The following is a 20,999-nucleotide window of genomic DNA, read 5'->3' as shown; positions in this document are numbered from 1 at the left end:
CCCACTAAAGTCATAATGCTGGCTGGGCCTCAAAATGTCCTTCCTATTAAACTATTTTGAATGATTCCTAGGTATGCCAGATGCCAAGTTTTTTTGGCCAGCCGGGGAACTTCTCTTACCTTTGGAAGAAATTATCTTTCTCATACTAGATTCTTCCGAGAAAAGTGATTTGTTAAAAGTTTTGGTTATTTCAAATCAATATGTACTCAACTTAGGACATCTCCTCACCCACGTTAATTTTTTAAAGAGAAGGAAAGTAGAAGGAGAAGATGAACACTTCGTCTGAGGCTCTGCCAGCCTACGAGGAAATGCAATCCTCCAGGCTGGCCCGAGCGTGGGCTGCGGGCAGGGGACTGTGGCGCCGCTGTCTCGTTTTATTCCACGGCCGTGCAGCAGAGGGCGCGTGGCTCTCAGCACTCAGTGCTGCGCGCTCCCCTGCGCCTCCAGGATCGTATCCCTATTTGCCCCAAGGTCATAGCTCCTAACCCAGCTTGCCAGCCCCAGGCCGGGGAAACCAGAAACGGAGCCCTTTGCGCTGGAGACCCCGGCGCGGGTGGGGCGGAAGGGCTCCAGGGCCAGGAGACAGATCACAATGGGGACAGGGGATGAAAGGCGCCGGGGGTCCGGGTCCCGAGCAGTCCCCGCCGCCGCCAGACTCCGCGCCCGGGAGGGGGATGGGGTGCGCGTAGACGCTCCGCGGCCCGGGTCGGACGGAGGAGCCCAGGAGCCACCGCAGCCGACGCGAGCCCAGAGATCCAAGCTTCGCTGCCAGCCCAGGACACTGGGGCCCGGACGCGGGCCGAGGGGAGCCGGGCGACGGGAGAGGAGCCCCGGAGCCCCGCTGAACGCCCGCCCAGAGGGCGTTTTCCCCGCCCCCGGAGCCTAGCCCGCCCGGCCCGCCCCGAGCGCGGGGAGATCACCTCCGCCCGTCACCTCCTCCCCTTGTCGCCTAGGTCCATCCGGGCCCCCTCCCCCGGGCCGCCCCCGAGCACGAAGTTGGCGGGAGCCTATAAAAGCCGGTGCCGGCACGACCCGCGGACATACAGTGCAGGCGCCCGAGCTGCCGCCGCTAGACCGGTGCCGATTCCTGGCCAGCCCAGACCGCCGGCGCGATCATGTCCCATCACTGGGGGTACGGCAAGCACAACGGTGAGTGCCGGCGGTGGCCGGCGCGGCGGCCCCCAGATCCCGGATCCCCGAGCCTGGATGCCGGCCCGGGGCCCACAGCACCCGCACATGCTGTTTACTGCGGCCGCGGGGAGCGCTGGATGCTCAGGTGCGCCCCGGGCGCTCACTCCGCTCGCGGCTCCCCGGCGCCGGGGATAACCCCCTTGCCCCAGCTGCGAGGCCACTGTTGAGGAATCCCCGCGTCCGCCCGAGGCGCACAGGGCCCGAAGGAGGGGAGGCGCAGCCCTGGCCGCGGGACCCGAGGACAGTCCCTCCCGGGTCCCGACCTGGGGGATCATTTTAACCGGACCTAGGAGGAGGCGGGGAAGGGTTTTAACGGAAAATTCTAGTTGTTGATCGCAGAGAAATTAAGAGACTCCCCTTCCCCCTTCCCCTCCCCCCCCCCCCCAGTCCACCCCCACACACCCCTGCAGTTTCAGCACCACCTGTGGCTAAGGCGCTCAGCACGAACTGTCCCGGGGCATTTTCCAGTGCTGGTTTGAATCCATGGCGCTGATTTCCGAGTGTTCCCTTCATCTCTCGACTTCTAATGTTAGGGGGTCGGACACCAGGAATCAGGTTTTATCTTGGCCTCAGACCTGGTTCTTCCGAGCCAGCGGAGCAGAGAAGCATGCCTCTGGCGCACCTAGCGCATCTTTGGAAGGTGTGGGGCTTCCTAGGTAGTGGGGACCCTGACGGTTAAAGGAGGGGTGGGCCCGGGCCTGGGCAGTGAGGAAAGGATCCGGATCTCCTTGAATGTCTTAAGTGAGCTTGCATATCCCAAAATCCCAACCACAAGCCCTGACATTAGTGTCTGCCCAACTTCACTTGCTGAATTTCAGTAAAACGACTTTAAAATAGCTAATATTTATATAGCACTCAGTGATCTAAGAACTTTACATATATCAATTCTAATTGTTACAGCGACATCTATGAGGTAAATTTCTAATTATTCCATATTACAAATGTGGAAACTGAGGCACAGATTACGTGTTTTGCCAAAATTTACCCCACTGTTAAGTGGTGCTTCTAAAATTGGAACTGAGCAGATAGGCTCCGGAATGATTGTTCTCTAGGGGTCTGGGTCTACCTTTCCCTACAATGGGGGATTCACACGTCTTCTTTCCCCCAGGACCTGAGCACTGGCATAAGGACTTCCCCATTGCCAAGGGACAGCGCCAGTCCCCTGTTGACATCAACACTCATACAGCCAAGTATGACCCTTCCCTGAAGCCCCTGTCTGTTTCCTATGATCAAGCAACTTCTCTGAGGATCCTCAACAATGGTCATTCTTTCAACGTGGAGTTTGATGACTCTCAGGACAAAGCAGGTCAGTGTTTAGAAAATAACTTGTGTATTTCAGACAGTAGCTGTTTTCCGAGCTTAATGGAAGGAGCCAGGAACAGTGGTAGGAACCCTCTTAATAGCACAGTTTGTCTCAGGACTCAAGGATGCCACCCTGATCATTTTCATTAGGTCTCAGATTCTGAGAAGTAGGCTAATTAGTTTGAAGTGTCCCGGGGCCGTTTCTCCTCTGTGAAATCCCTGACTTCTATGTAGGGCATTGAATAACTGCGATATGCCTGTGAAAAGTCACAAAAGGCACAAAGTCCCCTAGCAATAAAGATCAATCATGATGAGATTTGCACTAATTGAACTTTTAAGATTGTAAAATATTTGTCTTCCAGAGCTGATGCGTATCCATTAAAAAGTATATCTTAGTGAGCCTTATCTTCAAGGTAGCAGCGAGAAGAGTAACAAAAAACATGCCAATTTAAAATGCTGAAATTCTTGGAAAATGTTATGGGTATTTCTTAAGATTGGGCTAGTGTGATAAAGATGGCAGCATATTTTGATATCTACTCAGAAATTCATTCCACAAACGAAGATGTTGTAGAGTTGGTGGACATACCTGGCCCGTTACTGACAAAACCAATTACCATATTTATTTGTAATAGAGCTGTTTACAGGATGCTCACTGTAAAAAAAAAAAAAAATGCTGCTTTTTTTTTTTAATCTCTCTCTCTTTGAAACAAGAGAACAATCCCATTCAGACATAGTAGCTGCCTTCTTTGCTCAGCAGTTACTTTAATTGCCAGTGCCCTATTTTCCTGAGTGCTTTCCTCGGAAGGTCATTGAATGAAATGGTGCTGCAAACACATTTTGTTTGGTGGTGGGAGTGAGGGGAGTGGTGCAGCAAAATGAGAAAGTTTTGGAGTAGTGACCTACGGTACTAATATATTGTATAACATGCAATTATAACCATTTGGGTTGACTATTCTTTGTCAGCAGCTATCCTATATAGTCAGCTTGGTTTTGTAAAAAGAATTTTTCCCTCCTTTCAACTTTTAAAAAATTTGTAAACACCTGGCTTTCTGAAATGGTGATTCTGGAAGACAATTAGATGGGGGATAATGTGGAGATCATCTGAGAAATGTTTTCAACCTACCTGTGCCTGCCTGTGTGCACCGTCCCCAGTACACACATACATACATACACACACACACACTCACAATCATACTCACACATTCTGACACAGTATGATGATTTATTAGAATCAAGTCAAGGTTGTACATTGAAGACAGTTCAGTGATTCTGCTACATTGCTTTCCCAAGCATTTCTCTCACTCCAAAGGAACAGTGTTATATAATTAAATTAAACACTTTTTTCCTTGTAAAGAATACTGTATATTTATAACATGACAAGGCCAAAGGTCTCAAGGTATTACACATACAGAAAGGATACTATAACATTTCATGTCTAGTCATTTACAAACCAAAAGAAGTGAGCTACTTTAGTCTGTAGCTGTGCTTTTTGAAAGAGCCACAATGATGTCATTGTTTTCAATGGATGTAATGTCTACCACATTTTGTATCTCATTGGATGCTACATAGAAATTAGATACTTTGAGTCTTTTTTGGAACGCTGAAGAAACAAATCTCCAATAAATGAAAGCAGATGAGATTCCTTATCGTCCTCACGGTGGCTCAAGCCTGTAATCCCAGCACTTTGGGAGGCCGAGACGGGCGGATCACGAGGTCAGGAGATCGAGACCATCCTGGCTAACACGGTGAAACCCCGTCTCTACTAAAAAAAATACAAAAAGCTAGCCGGGCGAGGTGGCGGGCGCCTGTAGTCCCAGCTACTTCGGAGGCTGAGGCAGGAGAATGGCGTAAACCCCGGCGCGGAGCTTGCAGTGAGCTGAGATCCGGCCACTGCACTCCAGCCCGGGCGACAGAGCGAGACTCCGTCTCAAAAAAAAAAAAAAAAAAAAAAAGAAAATGGATAGTGAAATAAATTATTCTAGTAATACATATTATTGGAAAGTGGATTTGAACATATGGTCTGGTGGTTATCAGCATAGACCGGGGTCAGAGAGACCTAGAGTTGAGTTCTAGCTCTGCCGACAACTAGCTCAGAGACTTTGCGAGTAATACTGTCTAGGTTTTAGTTGTTTTTAACTGTTAAGTTGGAGTAACAATAGTATCTGCCACAGTGGAAGGATGAAATGGGACAGTATATGTAAAGCACCTAGCCCAGTGCCTGGCGCATAGAAGTTCCTCAATAAATGGCCTCTGTTGTTGTCACAATTTGAACCCTTCGACCGCCTCTATTAGACAATTGCTGTAAATGTTGCACCTGAGGTAAGATTTCTGAATAAACTTTTTCTTTAACAGCTTTAAGATTAGTTCCCATCATTGGATGGTATTTTAAAATTTTATTTTTATATTTTCTGAAGCATTCTGTTTATCATACTGAATATGTACTTATTTTATGTATGAAGTTATTATATAGTTATGTATTTTACCATGAATCTGTTAAACTTTGACGGATTTCTCCATAAGCAGTAACTAATTGGGTCTAGCTACATTTTTAGCAGCTATTTCTTGTGGAGAGCAATGCATACATTTTGAAAGAAGTTGGCCATGTTTAGATTGTGAAACAGATGAAAACCATGGCATTTAGGTAGGAGCTCCCACCCATGCCTTTAGAGACACATGTATTATCCACCTAGTTCTTCTACAAAAAAAAAAAAAAAAAAATCATTACTAACACCACTTAAATGCATGGGAAGCTAATCATCATGAAAGCAGGGTGGAGGCCTGGTCCCTCTCCTGTTTCCCGGAGCCCATGCTGGAAATATCTAAAGTAGAAAGACATAGAAATAGTAGACCCTGACTGCCACTTTGATAAGTGCAGAAAGGAAGTATTCCGAGGAACTATGGAAACATGAAGGAGGCTTAGCAGTCTAACTGTGTAAGACAGGAAAGACTTTCCAGGGTAAATAAGGCTTATGTGGAGGCTTGAAGGATTTTGATGTCTTGGACAAGAGTCCAGGCAAAGGGAGATAGGAAATACCAGGGGACTTAAGAGAGCACAGCATGTGCTCCAGAAAGGCAAGAAGGCACACTCAAAGCAAGGTCAGGAAGGACTTGCCCTCATTTGCATAGGAAAGATTCCTTTGTAATTTTGCCTCTCTTTTCCACATTTTCAGTTACTTCGGTTAAACAAGGATGCAGAATATATTACAATGTCAATATTAAGGGAAAAGACATCTACAGAAGAAATTTTTAAAAATTATACCATGTGGGGGCCAGGCATGGTGGCTCACACCTGTAGTCCCAGCACTTTGGAAGGCTGAGGCAGGCAGATCACTTGAGGTCAGGAATTCAAGACCAGCCTGGCCAACAGTAGTAGAAACCCCGTCTCTACTAAAAATACAAAAAAAATGAGCTGGGTGTTGTGGCATGCGTCTGTAACCCCAGCTACTCAGGAGGCTGAGGCAGGAGAATCTGGATCCCGGGAGGTGGAGGTTGCAGTGAGCCAAGACCACACCACTGCACTCTATCCTGGCGATGGCATGAGACTCCATCTCACAACAAACAAACAAACAAAACCACACACAAAGAAAAAACATGTGGAAAAACTCCCTTTAGAATTTTTTTTTTTTTTTTAAAATAAGACAATCCTAGGCTCTCAAAGCCAAAACAAAGAGTAGAGATACTCTAGTTAAACTCACCTAAAATAAACATGAAGAAACTGAAGCCGAAGAGTTTAAATAACTTGCTAAGTCATCTCCTTGCCAGTTTGCTGGAGGGACTAAATAGCAATCACTTAAAAATAGAATTTGAATAAAAATATTTGAAGGATAACCATATTTGACATTTAGTTTGTACATACCATGTTTTTTAAAAACTGGCATTTTTTTCTGTACACTTCAGTCAAAGAGTTTTTTATTTCACTCATTTAATTTTAACAAATCAACAGTTTAACATCTTTTTGTTAGGAGTTATTTTTGTGGTGGTAACATTTTTAGATTTCCTATACCTCTTATTTCCTGCATTTAAATGCGTTTCATTTACCTGTCTTCTTTGTCTTAATGAGATTTCAGCCTTCTAGAACTTCTCATAAATTGAGGTTTTCCAATATGCTTTAAATGTTCTCTCATATCCAAACTTAGGTACTTGGGTATCAGGAACTGAGTGGGTTGACTTTATTGCTGATTTAAGCTTGAGAGAATTTTTTAAACTGTGGAGTTAATAGGATTTAACTAGAAGCTTGGGTTAGAGCTCTGATCAATCTTCTAAATTCCTTTGAAAATAAGCCACCTTAAATTCACCTTAAGTTAATGAAAAATTGCTAATCCCTTTAGGTTTTTAAAAAAACTTATTAAATAATAACTCACCCTGCTTGAGATGTTTTATTAATGGCCTTATCTAGGAGAAAAGAATAGTAGTCAAATTATTAACTCCTGCTAACTTATTAACTTTTATTAAGGAGTTTAATACTCTCCTGCTTTATTGCAAAGTTAGGGACAAATTTTGAAAGCCAATGCCAGAATTATTGGGCCAACTCTTATCCAAGTCTTACATCATTTCTGTTTTTTAGAAATTGAAATTTTAAAAATCTGTTTGTTATTTCAAGAAAAGATTAAAGGAAGCTGGATGAGTTTACCTGTGCTCTTTCTAAGTGACCCATTGTCTGTATGACATAATGGATCTTCATACATGGATCCTGCTTGCCTTTCAGAGACTTGCTTTTGAAGCTCTAAAAGTTTTCTTCCACAGCAGTCCTAAGTTAAAAGAAAGCATGGCAACAAATGAAAGGGCTTGTCATGCACACAGTCATGGTGTCAGCAAAACCCTAAATACCTAGAAAATGGACCAACATATTCTAAACACCGTAGTTACTATATTCACATCAAAACAGCTTCTTTTTTTACTCCTATGTAATTGCCACATAGCTTAAACCACAACTTCTGTTGAATTTCAACAGTGTTTACTCTAGCGAAAGTGACAGCTACACATCTTATTGCTTTAAAACAAATGGAACACGTGTATGTTTTTTATCCCCAGATTTGTCTATATTGTCACGTAGCCTTAGGATTATTGGCTGCTGCCAACAGTCAACACAGTAATACATGATTTTAACATTTTCAGGTTATTTATAGAAAAGATAGTCCCGAAAATGACATGTTTTCTGTAGAATTAATCATTTGCTTCATTAGTAGGAAATCATTTAAAATTTATTTTTAAACTAAAGATTATTGGGACTAGTTTATTTATATTTTGGACTTAAAGGAAACTGTTGACATTCATTAAGGTCTTTAGTCTGTCACTTCAGTGCATCTTAATTTAGTTTAAGTGAGTAGGGAGAAAAAATTAAAAAATATTAAATGTTCAGCTTTTAATTTGTGTAAGCAATGTGATTCACTTCAATATTGCTAGATCTCTTATTTTTCTCAAAAAGTAATTTATATAATTTCCTCAAATAATATGTATAGGCAGACAGATTATTCTATAACATTACACTTAGTGCTTGTTTTGTGTTATATACAGAGTATGTATAATTGATGACAGATCATGAAAATTAAAATTGGCTGGAGCTCTTGATGTTGAGATTTGAATTTAAATTAAATTTGGGAGGTCTTGAAAAAACGTTAGAGTAGAAAACTGTATTTATGTCTCCATCCCGCACAAAACACATTTCTGGGGCACAATAAACCATTGACTCTTTAAAGCGCCACTGCCATGGCTGGATTTTACAGAGAAAAAATACGCAGTTAGCAATTTCTGCTATTTTAAAAAATTATTTTTACATTAGAAAATAGATTTCATTTTAAACTGCAACAGTTTAGAAAAAGGCATGGAGTTATTTAAATAAATAAGTAGATCCAGAATATAGCATAAAGTCCCTAACTTAAACCAAAATATTATCTTTTATTTTTCGCAAATAAAAAGTTTGAGTTTATGTCAATTTATTATAACCATGTTTTTGAAGGACTTCATTGACTAAACTCCATGCTAAGAGTTTGCTAGAATTGTTGCCTTCTGTAGCAAGTAAACGTTAAGGATTTAATAACTTTTTCTAGTTACAGTGGGTTTCTAATCTTCATAGCAATGAGTTTTATTTTAACAGGGGCTAAAACAGGTATCTGGTGATAGGAGATTAGCACTGAATGTGTTTAATCATTGAGCCCAGAGTAGTTTTTCTTTTTTTTTTTTTTTTGTCTTAGCTGTTAGCAAGCATTGTTTAATAAAAGTTTGCACACACTCTTGCCTAATTCTAAATGTTCTTAGAAACAAATTAAGATGAAATTTTAAGATTTGTAAGAGAAAGAATAAGAATAAGAAATAGCAATAAACTTTATTCTCCTTAAAATGTAAGATCCTGCTATGATTCTTCATTGGGGAGAAAGAAGCTACATTTGGAAAACTGGTTATCTCAAGATGCTTAGTATAGTTTTATTTAGTTAGTTTTACCACTTGGTAGAATTAATGATGTGACAAATGACATTTGCTTCTTATTATCAGCCAGTTGGTTGCTAGCTTTAAAGAGTTATTATAAAGGATTTTTTTCAGTATTAATTTATTTCATGAACATATATTTAATTTTTAAGGGTATATTATTATTAAAAAAAAGAGAATTCTTTCATTCTCTTAAAGAGTCTAGAATTAGAAGCTAATATTTCCTTATAGAATTATCAGGAAACATACTGTCATAATAAGTTGTTTTGGTGTTCCAAGAGATGTGACTTTGTCAGAATACATCCAAATTCATATTTCTTAGCAGATCTGAAACATAACACCATTTATAATTCTTTCTGTTTTCATTCTTCCTTTTTTATCCTGGCCTACTGTAAAACAGATCTGGCAGCCAGAGGTTGTATCAGGAACCACAGAAAGACCTCACTGCTTAAATATCTTCAAAGCAGTGTTTCACTTTGAATAGATGAATGGGTGTTGCTACCATGTAAGCATATTTAGGTGAAGCTCATGAACAAATCTTGTTGTACAGAAGTTATCCCTTTGTTCTGCAATGCCAAAGTAAATTTGGGGTCGTTATTTTATGGAATTATAAAGTAAAGCTAATAAAATACACTTATAGCAACAGATGTTTAATTCCCAGTACTAGAAAAATAAAATTTAAATTGTAGAACTAAACTACCTCTAAAAGCTTTTGAATATATTGGTTAAATCCCATTAATATATATAAAGTTAGGTACAGAGTTTTCTTGGTGGAGGGGAGGAGAAAGAGTGATTTCACACTATTTTAATCCTCTGTCAAGACGCAACTTGTTAATTATGTACAGATAGTTCGTAGCCCAAGTATGTGAGTTTTAGTACTGATTTGGCTTAGTGAAGTTACATTAATGCCAAAATAGTAGAATCATGGAATAGTTATCAAGTTAGAATTTTAAGTTCTTAGAGATAATAGAGCACATTACACTGCATATAGAAGATGATCCATAAATTATTAGTAAAATAGTAAATGATTTAGTGTATCCACTTTACAGATGAGTAAATTAAGGTCAAAGAAGTTTAATAAAAACTTTTGGCTGGGCACGGTGGTTCATGCCTGTAATCCTGCACTTTAGGAGACCGAGGTGAATGGATCACTCAAGCTCAGGAGTTCCAGACCAGCCTGGGCGACAAGGCAAGACTCTGCCTCTACTAAAAATATAAAAATTAGCTGGACATGGTAGTGCACGCCTGTAATCCCAGCTACTCGGGAGGCTGAGGCACGAGAATCACTTGAATTCTGCTTGAGGCGGGGGTTGCAGTGAGCTGAGATCGCACCACTGCACTCCAGCCTGGGCAACAGAGCAAGATTTTGTTCAAAAAATAATAATAGCCAGGATGGACTCGATCTCCTGACCTCGTGATCAGCCCACCTCAGCCTCCCAAAGTGCTGGGATTACAGGTGTGAGCCACCATAATAATAATAATAATTAAAATATATGTAAATAAATAATAAAAAATTAAGGGAACAAAGCTAGCCAGCAGCAGTGACAGTCCAAATTCTAAAGAATTTGGGAAGCCTATATAAGGATAATTGGATTTTGCAATGTTAAGATCAATGGAATACTTATTTCACAAATTCGGGTGTGTAAGAACTGGTATCAGAGGTTAGCAAAGCAGGCTGTATGGCAGCCATTGGGCCTTGGTAGAACAGACGGTCCCACGTTTGCAAGTGTATGTGGCAGACCAATTATTTGGCCAGTGGCTACATGGGTGCTTCCTAAATGATTCACAGAGGGATTATTAGTTTCACTTAAAATTTTCTCTCTCTGGACCTGAATCTATGACTCTAAAACAAATCCAGAAAAAGGAATCAGTATGCTCAGAAAGAAAGATGTGAAAAGCATCCTTTCTCCAGACAACACATGTGAGGAATAAAAACAGACGAAGTGATTTTGTTCAGCACCATAGACTAAACTTGACTCTGGATTGAATTTTCAGAGTGAAATGTGATGAAAGGCAAACATTTAGTACTGTAAAATAGAACTAAAGATGGTAATATTTAGACATGTGTTTCATGTGCGTGTGTATGAATATATGTGTGTATACATATGTATGTATGTGTATGCAGATACATACATATATGTTACATGTATATATGTTTTTAATTATAGTGATCAAGGGAGGACCCCTGGATGGCACTTACAGATTGATTCAGTTTCACTTTCACTGGGGTTCACTTGATGGGCAAGGTTCTGAGCATACTGTGGATAAAAAGAAATATGCTGCAGAGGTAAGATATACTTTTTTTTTTTCTTTCCAGGGAAAAATGTTTATAAGTTGATAGCATTAATTTCAAAAGCTTAATTTGTAAATTCAACTCGCACCCAGTGAACCACTTCTTTTACAAAGGACCTTCATATTTGCTTTTTATAACCTTTAATTGTGACATTATACTTAATGCTGCAGAACTTTCTCTACTGTCTCCAACTCCACCATTTGCAAAAAGTAAACAGACTCAAATTAGAGGATCCTGTTTTAACATAAATTTGGATATCAAATGTGTGCCTTCTGTCAAAACTGTACATTTCTTTGTCTTAGAGTTATTGATGAAAACACTTGCTATTATACCAAGTACTCTGTGGATAATTAGAATTAAAATGAAAGGAAAGTTTTGATTTAAAATTATCCATATTTTCAATTTCCTAAGTCACCTTTACTGTGAGAAAAAGACCATTGGACAAAATCTGTCGGCTTTGATTGTGTAAACCACTCACTGTGGCTTTGTCTCTTCACCTTAGCTTCACTTGGTTCACTGGAACACAAAATATGGGGATTTTGGGAAAGCTGTGCAGCAACCCGATGGACTGGCCGTTCTAGGTATTTTTTTGAAGGTTAGTTGATGGCCCAATTATTTCTTTTTTTCCTATTTTTAATAAAGAATGACCAGACAGAACATTTGTAACATACAGGACATTCTACAAAAGAGCTTAGGAAATGTCTTTGTCCCTGAAATGTTTTAAAGTTTATCTCCTCCTTTCATATCTGCTAGTTGCAGTGGAGATGGAGGACAGAAAGACAATAGGAGAGGTGTTTATTCGGTACTGTTTGAATGTAAACGTGAAGAACATAAAAAGATCAACTTGGGTGACTGCTAGGTGTTTGTTTTCTTTTCATTTAATCTGAGGCTAAACAGTACTATATCATGATAAAGTAAGATCAGGTACTGAAGAGGGGAAAGACAGTGAATTTCAGGCAACAGTGGGACAAAACTGGTTGAGCTGCCTTCTAAACAGTGGTAAAGGGGAATGGAGAAAAGTCTGGACTGGAGATTTATGAGCTCTGATTCATATGTTGAGGTGAAAGCTACAGGTATCTATGAAATCATCCAAGTACAGCACCAAGAGGGAGATGAGAAAGCTGCCCAGGGGGCAATCATGAGAAACTGCAAAATGTAAGGCCTTTACAAGGGGAGAGATGCAAATTAAACAACTTAAAAGGGGTCAGGTGTGGTGGCTTATGCCTATAATCCCAGCACCTTGGGACACCAAGGCAGGAGGATAGTTTGAGGCCGGGAGCTCAAGACCAGCCTGGGCAACATAGCGCCATTCCATCTCTATGAAAAAATTTTAAAAATTAGCTGGGCATAAAACAAACAAACAAACACAAAAACACAAAATTAGCTGGGCATGGTGGTGTATACCTGCAGTCCCAGCTACTCGGGAGGCAAGGGCAGGAAAATCACTTGAGCCTAGGGGTTTGAGGTTACAGTGAGCTATCATCATGCCACTGCACTACAGCCTGGGTGACAGAGCAAGACTCTGACTCTAAAAAAAAAAGGCAAGAGTTAAGAGAGATTTGGGATGTTGGAAGGCATAGGGAAAGCCAAAGAAGAAGATAATTTTTAAAAAGAAGGGATGACCGTAGTGTAAAGTCCAAATCAAGGCAAGTCCTTGAAGAGTATTCTAAAAGTTAGAGCTCTGTCACTGGGGATAATTGAGCCAGTGGTTTCAGGAGTACTATCTGAGTGGAAGCCGAGGCAGGTTGAAGATTCAGTGAAAGTAGGCAAGTCTATGGTGTCAGTGTCATCAAGCCAGTACTGATGGGTGTCATGTATAAAGTGGAGGATTTGGGCTATTTGGATGTTTTCTAATAGAGCTACCCAAATAAAAATAAAAACTGGTACAGTACCAACTGGGTGATAGTATCTTGCCCTTTATGTTTTTCTTTAGGTTGGCAGCGCTAAACCAGGCCTTCAGAAAGTTGTTGATGTGCTGGACTCCATTAAAACAAAGGTAAATTTGAATTTTCTGCCACCTCCTTAAGGTACTGATTTTCAATACTCCATTGGTTTTAGAAACTTCTTTTGATCAAATTGCACAGTCTCAATGACATGTGATATTTGGATGAGCAGTTGATAAAGGTAGAATATTCCTTAAATATTTAATGTTTCTTTCAACAAAGTTGATCCTAATGCTAGCATAATTCTAAGACTTGTGTTTATTTAATCTTGCTCCCCCATCATTTGAACATCCATATGTAAGAGTCAGAGAATCTTATGACTACAAGGCGGTTCAAAGGTCCTCTAGTCAAATTATTCACTCACTCACAGAGCAGATATTTGTTGAGTATGTACTATGTGCCAGTCGCTTTGCAAACAAGTAGATACAATGGTGAACAAGATAAACAAGGCCCTGTTTCATGGAGATTTCTATTCTATAACCTCTTTGCATTCATTCATCCTGCATTTAAATCCTCTCTACAGCATAGTTGTATTGAGGTCGTTGAGCATCTGTTTAAACACTACAGTCACTTCCCGTAATGGGGAACTTATCACCAGGGACAGCCCTGGCTTTATAAAGCTGATCCTCACATTGAAGCAGCATCTATCCTCTGAAATGCTCACTCTACACCCCTGGCTTGAGCCCCTTGAATTCATAGAATAAACCTGATCTCTCTTCCACATAACCCTACTCTCTCTCTACTCTGTTTTTTCACCTACCTCAAGCTAATTATCTTTAGTTCCCTTTAACTATTCTCATATGACATCATTTTCTCTCTTTGCCACCACCTTGTCACTCTTCCAATAAATCATTCCTGTTTGCTTGAAAAGTGTAGTGTCCAAAACAGAATGTAGTTATTTGATTCTGACCTAGAGCGAGAAAAATCACCTCCTCATCAGGGATACCCTATTTCTGTTATTGCAATCTGAAGTCACCTCATTTTAGTGGCAGCAGTCTCACTTTAAATACTGGGTGTGATCAGTTAATGACTTAATGGAGAATGTAAGGATTTTAGATAAATGGCCAACATGAAAAATGGACATGTGAAAATAGTTTTTGTTTTGTTTTGTTTTGTTTTGCTAAGACCTGCCACATATTTTCAAGTCGAATGTCTTCTGTTAATTTCTTTTTATTTTGTTTGCCAGTGAATATAGGACCTCTCTTTTAACAAGTGTTTTTGACCATCAGAGAGGAGTATACCTATTTGTGTCTCCTGCTTTCCTACCTTCCTCCTACTGTGTCAATGTGACGGTTTGAACCTGCATATTTGCCTTGTTCTAGGGCAAGAGTGCTGACTTCACTAACTTCGATCCTCGTGGTCTCCTTCCTGAATCCTTGGATTATTGGACCTACCCAGGCTCACTGACCACCCCTCCTCTTCTGGAATGTGTGACCTGGATTGTGCTCAAGGAACCCATCAGCGTCAGCAGTGAGCAGGTTGGTTTTCTAATGACAGGTCTGTTTATAGGTGGAGCATTTAGTCAAGGCAGAAGACCTTGGCCTCCAGAGTGAGAGAGACCTGAGATTTAATCCTTCTGCTACTTCTTGCTGTGGAAATAGTGCCTTTGACGGTGCTCAGCAAATAAACAGCATTCAGTAAATCTTTGTTGTTATTAGCTATAAACTTACACAGTTTGTTTAGCCTGTAAAATTGAATAGTCATTGTAAAGATTCAATGAAAAAGGTGTCTGTCACCTAATAAATGCTTTTTGTTTTTTTTTTTTGCCAGTTATGAGGAAACTGAGGCTTAGAAAAGTGAGAGTTCATATTCAAGGTTACATAGATATCAGTGAATTCCCAGCTTACTACTCACTCACATAAGAGCTTTCTGCAGTTTTATTTATATCAGAATGCATTTCTGAATCCTGACAGGTGAGAGTCATCCCTTGGAGAACACATATCTATTAAAACTTACTCCAGGTTGCTTTAGAGGCTTAGAGCAGGTATTCTTACATTTCCAATACAATGTATTGTGTGATGTTCAAGTGATTAATGCAGCTTCTAAGTCACTGATGAGTGGCCACAAAAGTGGATACAAATGAATTTTTCCTAGACTTGTCTCTTAGCGCACAGTTGAAATGTAGAAAGTGAACATTCCTTAGGATTCGCAAGAGGTTGGATCCTGAATAATTTAAGGAGAGCTTTAGGAGCCAACAATCTTGAAAATGGTCACTATGTGAGTAGTGATAGTGTGATTTAAAGCTACAAAAATGCTGAATAATAGAGGTTTAGAGCTGCAATGTGCAATATAGATTATGTTGTCCAACTTTCTCATTTCACTGGCTTGAATCACTTTGATCAACAACAGTCTGAGAAACAGGAAAATTGAAGTGTTTTCCCTTCAGCTACCTTGGGACAGAATCAGGTCTGGGAGCAAGGATTCTATTCCTGTGTCCTCCTTTAGAATATGAACTTATGAATGCTGAAGATGCTTCACATCTTTCTTTAAAGGAAATATATATCTAACTGGAAAATTACTTGTAGCATATCAAAGTGTGCCTAAAAAATAGCATGCTTGTCTTGTAGTATGTCACTTGAAGATTGACCTTGTAGTAATAAGATATTTGAGCAAGCTTCTTGAAGTTATAGTGTAAGGAAAGATTATAATGCCACTTTGCTATGTAGATGCAGTGTTTACGTTGTAATTTAAAACATGGAATTTTTTTTTCTTCTTTCACTGAGAGCAATGCAACTTTAAAGCAATAGTCTGACATTTAGAGCCATTATAACAAATAGATTTATGGCGTATACACACCCACAGGCCGAAATACACATATAGATAAGGGCAGTTGAACCTACTGCATTAATCCTTGTGCCCTGAGTTTGCTCTTTAAAGTTGAAAGTGGTATTAAACTAATAATGTTAATTGCATATATTGGCAAAATACCAATAGGGCTATTTTTCTTGTCCTATAACATGGAGTCTGGAGGGAGGCTCATGCTTAGCTCAGGAAGCTAGGGCTCCAGGTCCTCCTCTGTCTGATTCCCTTGACTTGGCCTTGCCCATCTTCAGGTGAGGACTTCATCTTCAAGGCAGTTGCAATAGCGTTTTGAGCATCACATCTGGAAACAACCACTTCTTGAGGAGGAAATGAATACCTCTTCCATTGGCTCCCTAGGAGCGGAGAAGCTTTTCCCTGAAGGCCCCTAGCAAACCTTTCACTTCTCACTGGCTAGAATTGTGTTTTCTTGCTTAGTCTCTAGCCAGGGAATGTGATCATTTCGGCCTGTGGGTGTGTATACACCATAAATCCATTTGCTATAATGGCTCTAAATGTCAGACTATTGCTTTAAAGTTGGATTGCTCACAGTGAAAGAAGAAAAAAAATTCCATGTTTTAAATTATAACGTAAACACTCCATCTACAAAACAAAGTGGCATTATAACCTTTCCTTACACTACAACTTCATTACCCCGCTGAGGCTTACAGGGAGAGGGCCGATGTCTGTTAATGAGGAAGTATAGGGGTGGGGGGGTGTGGATTTTAGGTAAGCAGTATAAACGGGTCTGCTAATTCTGCTACCTTTATTTTCTATACTCAGGCTCTGTCTCTGTGATGCTAAAATAATGAGTCAAGTTGACTAATGTGACGAGTGTAATTTAATTGGTGCAGTGAGGAACAGAAATCGGTTATACTAGTTTGATCAAAAGTTTGACCTGATTACACTTAATGAATAGACTCTCAGATTGCTGGAATTCTGTTGTAATGAGTCAACCCTATATATCCTTAGAATGCTCCCTAGCATTCAGTAACCATAGCTGTGCATGTTATAATGTACGTGCATGGAAGGTGGCTTTATGGGAGTGATTGAGAGACTATTACCAGACAAAAGAGATCAAAGGCTGTTGATTCCTGGGCTGCTGTATTACTGCCCAAACCACCCTTTTTCATTTGGATCAAGTCTTGGTTAGAGGGAGGAAAGTAGCACTTTTTAAGAACCTTGAAGAAGTGGGAGACTGTTTAATGGCTTCCTGTATCTCAGTGGTGGCCAGTAAACTGAAACAAGTTTACAAGGGAGTAAAAATCAACCAGTGACAAGGGGTTCTAATGTTAAATGCATATATTGGCAAAATACCAATAGGGCTATGTAGGATGATGAGCACTCACAATTGTTCACTAAAATGCTATTTTTAAAACAGGAAAGTAGAATGGTTGAGTGCAACTCCATAGCATGAAATAAATTGAGCTAGTTAAGGCAAATCAGCCTGGGCAAATTCATTTCTGTGTTTTTGTGTATTTGGAGATGCCAGCTCGTCGCTCAGCCCATAGAGCTTACAGGTCCTGACCACTTGATCTAATTGTACAGATGTGATAGTTTGTCTTCCCTGGGGCAGAAAACAAACTTTAATTTGGAACTAAAATTGTTATTATTTTGCATCTAAAGGTATGAGTTTATTGACTTTTGAGATTAGATTTTAAAATTAAAAGGTCACTGAAAATTTCCTTTAAAAATGACCCCAATGAATTTGTGTATTTTGTATAAATTGGTTTGTTATATTAAAGCATGCATACATAATCTATATGTGATTATGTATTTATTAGGAATCAAATTGAATTTTGGCCTTTGATGCACAGCACTGTGAATGTTGGGGAATGTAATTTTTGTTTGTTTTTGTTTCTGCTTTTTGAGACAGAGCCTCGCTCTGTCGCCTAGGCTGGAGTGCAGTGGCGCAATCTCAGCTCATTGCCATCTCTGCCTCCAGGGTTTAAATGATTCTCGTGCCTTAGCCTCCCGAGTAGCTGAGATTATAGGCGCGCCACCACGCCTGGCTAATTTTTTTTTTTTTTTTTTTTTTTTTTTTTTTTTTAGTAGAGACAGGGTTTTGCCATGTTGGCCAGGCTGGTCTTGAATTGCTGACCTCAAGTGATCCACCTGCCTCAGCCTTCCAAAGTGCTGGGATTACAGGCATGAGCCATTGTGCCTGGCAGGGGAATGTATTTAAAGATACAACACAAGCATATAACTGAATACTGTTGTGAAACGTGAATTATCAATGTTTTATTGTGTCTTTTAGATGTCGAAATTCCGTAAACTTAACTTCAATGGGGAGGGTGAACCTGAAGAACTGATGGTGGACAACTGGCGCCCGGCTCAGCCACTGAAGAACAGGCAAATCAAAGCTTCCTTCAAATAAGATGGTCCCATAGCCTGTATCCAAATAATGAATCTTCGGGTGTTTCCCTCTAGCTAAGCACAGATCTACCTTGGTGATTTGGACCCTGATTGCTTTGTGTCTGGTTTTCTAGACGCTTCGTCTCTTACTTGATAGGCTTACTAATAAAATGTGAAGACTAGATCAATTGTCATGCTTGAAACAACTGCTGTGGCTGGTTGGTGCTTTGTTTATGGTAGTAGTTTTTCTGTAACACAGAATATAGGATAAGAAATAAGAATAAAGTACCTTGACTTTGTTCACAGCATGTAGGGTGATGAGCACTCAATTGTTCACTAAAATGCTGCTTTTAAAACATAGGAAAGTAGAATGATTGAGTGCAAATCCATAGCACGTGATAAATTGAGCTAGTTAAGGCAAATCAGGTAAAATAGTCATGATTCTATGTAATGTAAACCAGAAAAAATAAATGTTCGTGATTCCAAGATGTTAAAGAAAAACTTTAAAAATTATTATATATTTATAGTAAAGTTATCTTAAATATGAATTACGTTGTAATTTAGTGACTTTTGAATTACAGAGATGTAAATGAAGTATTATGTGTAAAAATTGTTATAATTAGAGTTGTGATACAGAGTATATTTCAATTCAGACAATATATCATAACTTAATAAATATTGTATTTTAGATATATTCTCTAATAAAATTCAGAATTCTGTTTTGGGTTATTTTATTGTGGACTGAGTAGTGGGTAATACAATAATGGAGGAACAAATGTCTGCTTTTATAATTCATAATAATTCCTTATTAATAATGAGCCATCATAATTGGCTTACTGATAATTGAAGAAATCTCCATAAAAGGAAAAACTCTGGAGGTCATTTACTTATTATGCCAAGTACCGTTTTAAGTGCTTTCTGAGCATTCATGTGATCTTCATGACAATCCTATGAAGATTAATTCTTCAAGAGAAATGATTACATTAAAAGTAGCAAGGTAGAAAAGGGGGAAGAGTCTGCACACTGAATCAATATAAGCCCCTTGGGAATAAAATAAATAAAAGTTCATTTTATTAAAAAACGGAACTCAATTGATACCCAGAAGTGAAATAATAATTTGAATTTTAAAAAGAGAAATTAAGCTGAGCATGGTGGCTCACTCCGGTAATCCCAGTACTTTGGGAGGCTGAGGCAGGATGATTGCTTTAGGCTAGCAGTTTGAGACCAGCCTAGGCAACATAGTGAGGCCTTGTCTCTATAAAAAATGTAAAAATTATTCGACCGTGGTGTTGCATACCTGTAGTCCTAACTACTTGGGAGTCTCGCGCACCAGGATCACATGAACCCAGGCGTTCAAGTCTGTAGTAAGCTATGATTGCACCACTGTACTCCAGTCTTGGTGACAGAGTGAGACCCTGTCTCTAAAGAAACACACAAACAAACAAAAAAGATGAATTATACAACTATTACAGACAGGAAAGAGTGAATAAATGAAAATAAATCTCTTACTATTATGCCTTTCTGGATTTAGCTCTGTGCCTTGACCATGGAGTCTTTGGCTAATGAATTATTCTGGAAAATGAAATGGAACACATATCAGGTTCTACACGTCAGGGAATAAAAACTCATTGCTTTAGATAGAAAATTTCCTAAACTCACCTTAGATCTTTAGCTAACTCAAGCTTACAAAAATTTTATTCTGTATTTTCTACCAAATAATAGGTCTAAGAGCCAATTTGAGTTAACTTTTTATATGGTATGAGGTAAGGATTTAAGTTCAGTTTTTTGGCCTGAGGATCCAACTTTCCTAGCACCATTTGTAGAAAAGACTATCCTTTCCCCACTGAATTGTTTTGGTCACTTTGTAGATCAAGTAACCAAAACAACTTACTTTCTCACCTGTTTTCCTAAAGAATTGTACTGAGTTTGATTATTTGTTTTGAATCCCAGCACCTCTCTGATCCTGGGTATATATTGAGAGTGACACCCAGGATTGTTGCTTTTTTTTTCTCTTTGAGATAGGATCTCACTCTGTGGCCCAGGCTGGACTACAATAGCATGATGGTACGATCTCAGCTCACTGCAACCTCTTCCTCCAGGGCTCAAGTGATCCTCCTGCCTCAGCCTCCCCAGTAGCTGGGACCACAGGTGTGCACCACTACACCTGGCTATTTTTTTGTATTTTTAGTAGAGGCAGGGTCTCACCATGTTACCCAGGCTGGATTGTTGTGCTTTATTTGCTACAGCTCATCTCATCTTCCTTGGGACCACCCTCATCTCCAATCCCCACTCAGTGGCGGCAGGGCGGCTGGCAATTAAAACTTGTCAGTAAAGGACATCTCAGTTTGTTCAGGTTTCAGCAGTCTTTTTTCGGGTTTTTATTCTCCACTCATACCAGCCCACACAGATGGTGTCTGGGTGACAGAGGAGAGGGCCCAGGATCTGTATAATGCCCCCAGATCCTTGCTGGCCTCTGTTGTGGGGTGGCCTAGGCTGGCCCTGGCTCCATCTGTGTCTGCTGGCGTTTGGTCTGTTCCATCTGGTTTTTGGAGGTACTAATAGCAGAAGGCTTATCCCCACCACTGCCTCTAGTTGCAAAGTCTAGAGCTCTACATTTATGACCCTGGGGAAGGGTCCAGGTGAATCTTGTTTCCAGAAAGAAACAGTAAAAGGGAAGCCTCTGCCATACAGGA

At 40.0% G+C, this 20,999-nt stretch overlaps 1 protein-coding gene across 1 annotated transcript; it reads left to right on the top strand.

The window, feature by feature from the left end:
- Positions 1–693: 693 nt before the first annotated feature.
- LOC105477141 (carbonic anhydrase 2) lies at positions 694–18,488 on the top strand. The gene is made up of 7 exons (XM_011733524.2): positions 694–1,149; positions 2,300–2,497; positions 11,085–11,203; positions 11,712–11,804; positions 13,143–13,205; positions 14,475–14,630; positions 18,209–18,488. Exons 1-7 carry the CDS (start codon positions 1,116–1,118, stop codon positions 18,326–18,328), a joined length of 783 nt encoding a protein of 260 aa, XP_011731826.1. The 5' UTR covers positions 694–1,115; the 3' UTR covers positions 18,329–18,488.
- Positions 18,489–20,999: the final 2,511 nt, after the last annotated feature.

This window comes from Macaca nemestrina, chromosome 8 (assembly GCF_043159975.1).
Source record: "Macaca nemestrina isolate mMacNem1 chromosome 8, mMacNem.hap1, whole genome shotgun sequence".
Lineage (NCBI taxonomy): Eukaryota > Metazoa > Chordata > Mammalia > Primates > Cercopithecidae > Macaca > Macaca nemestrina.
This window is presented reverse-complemented; position numbering and strand designations above follow the sequence as displayed.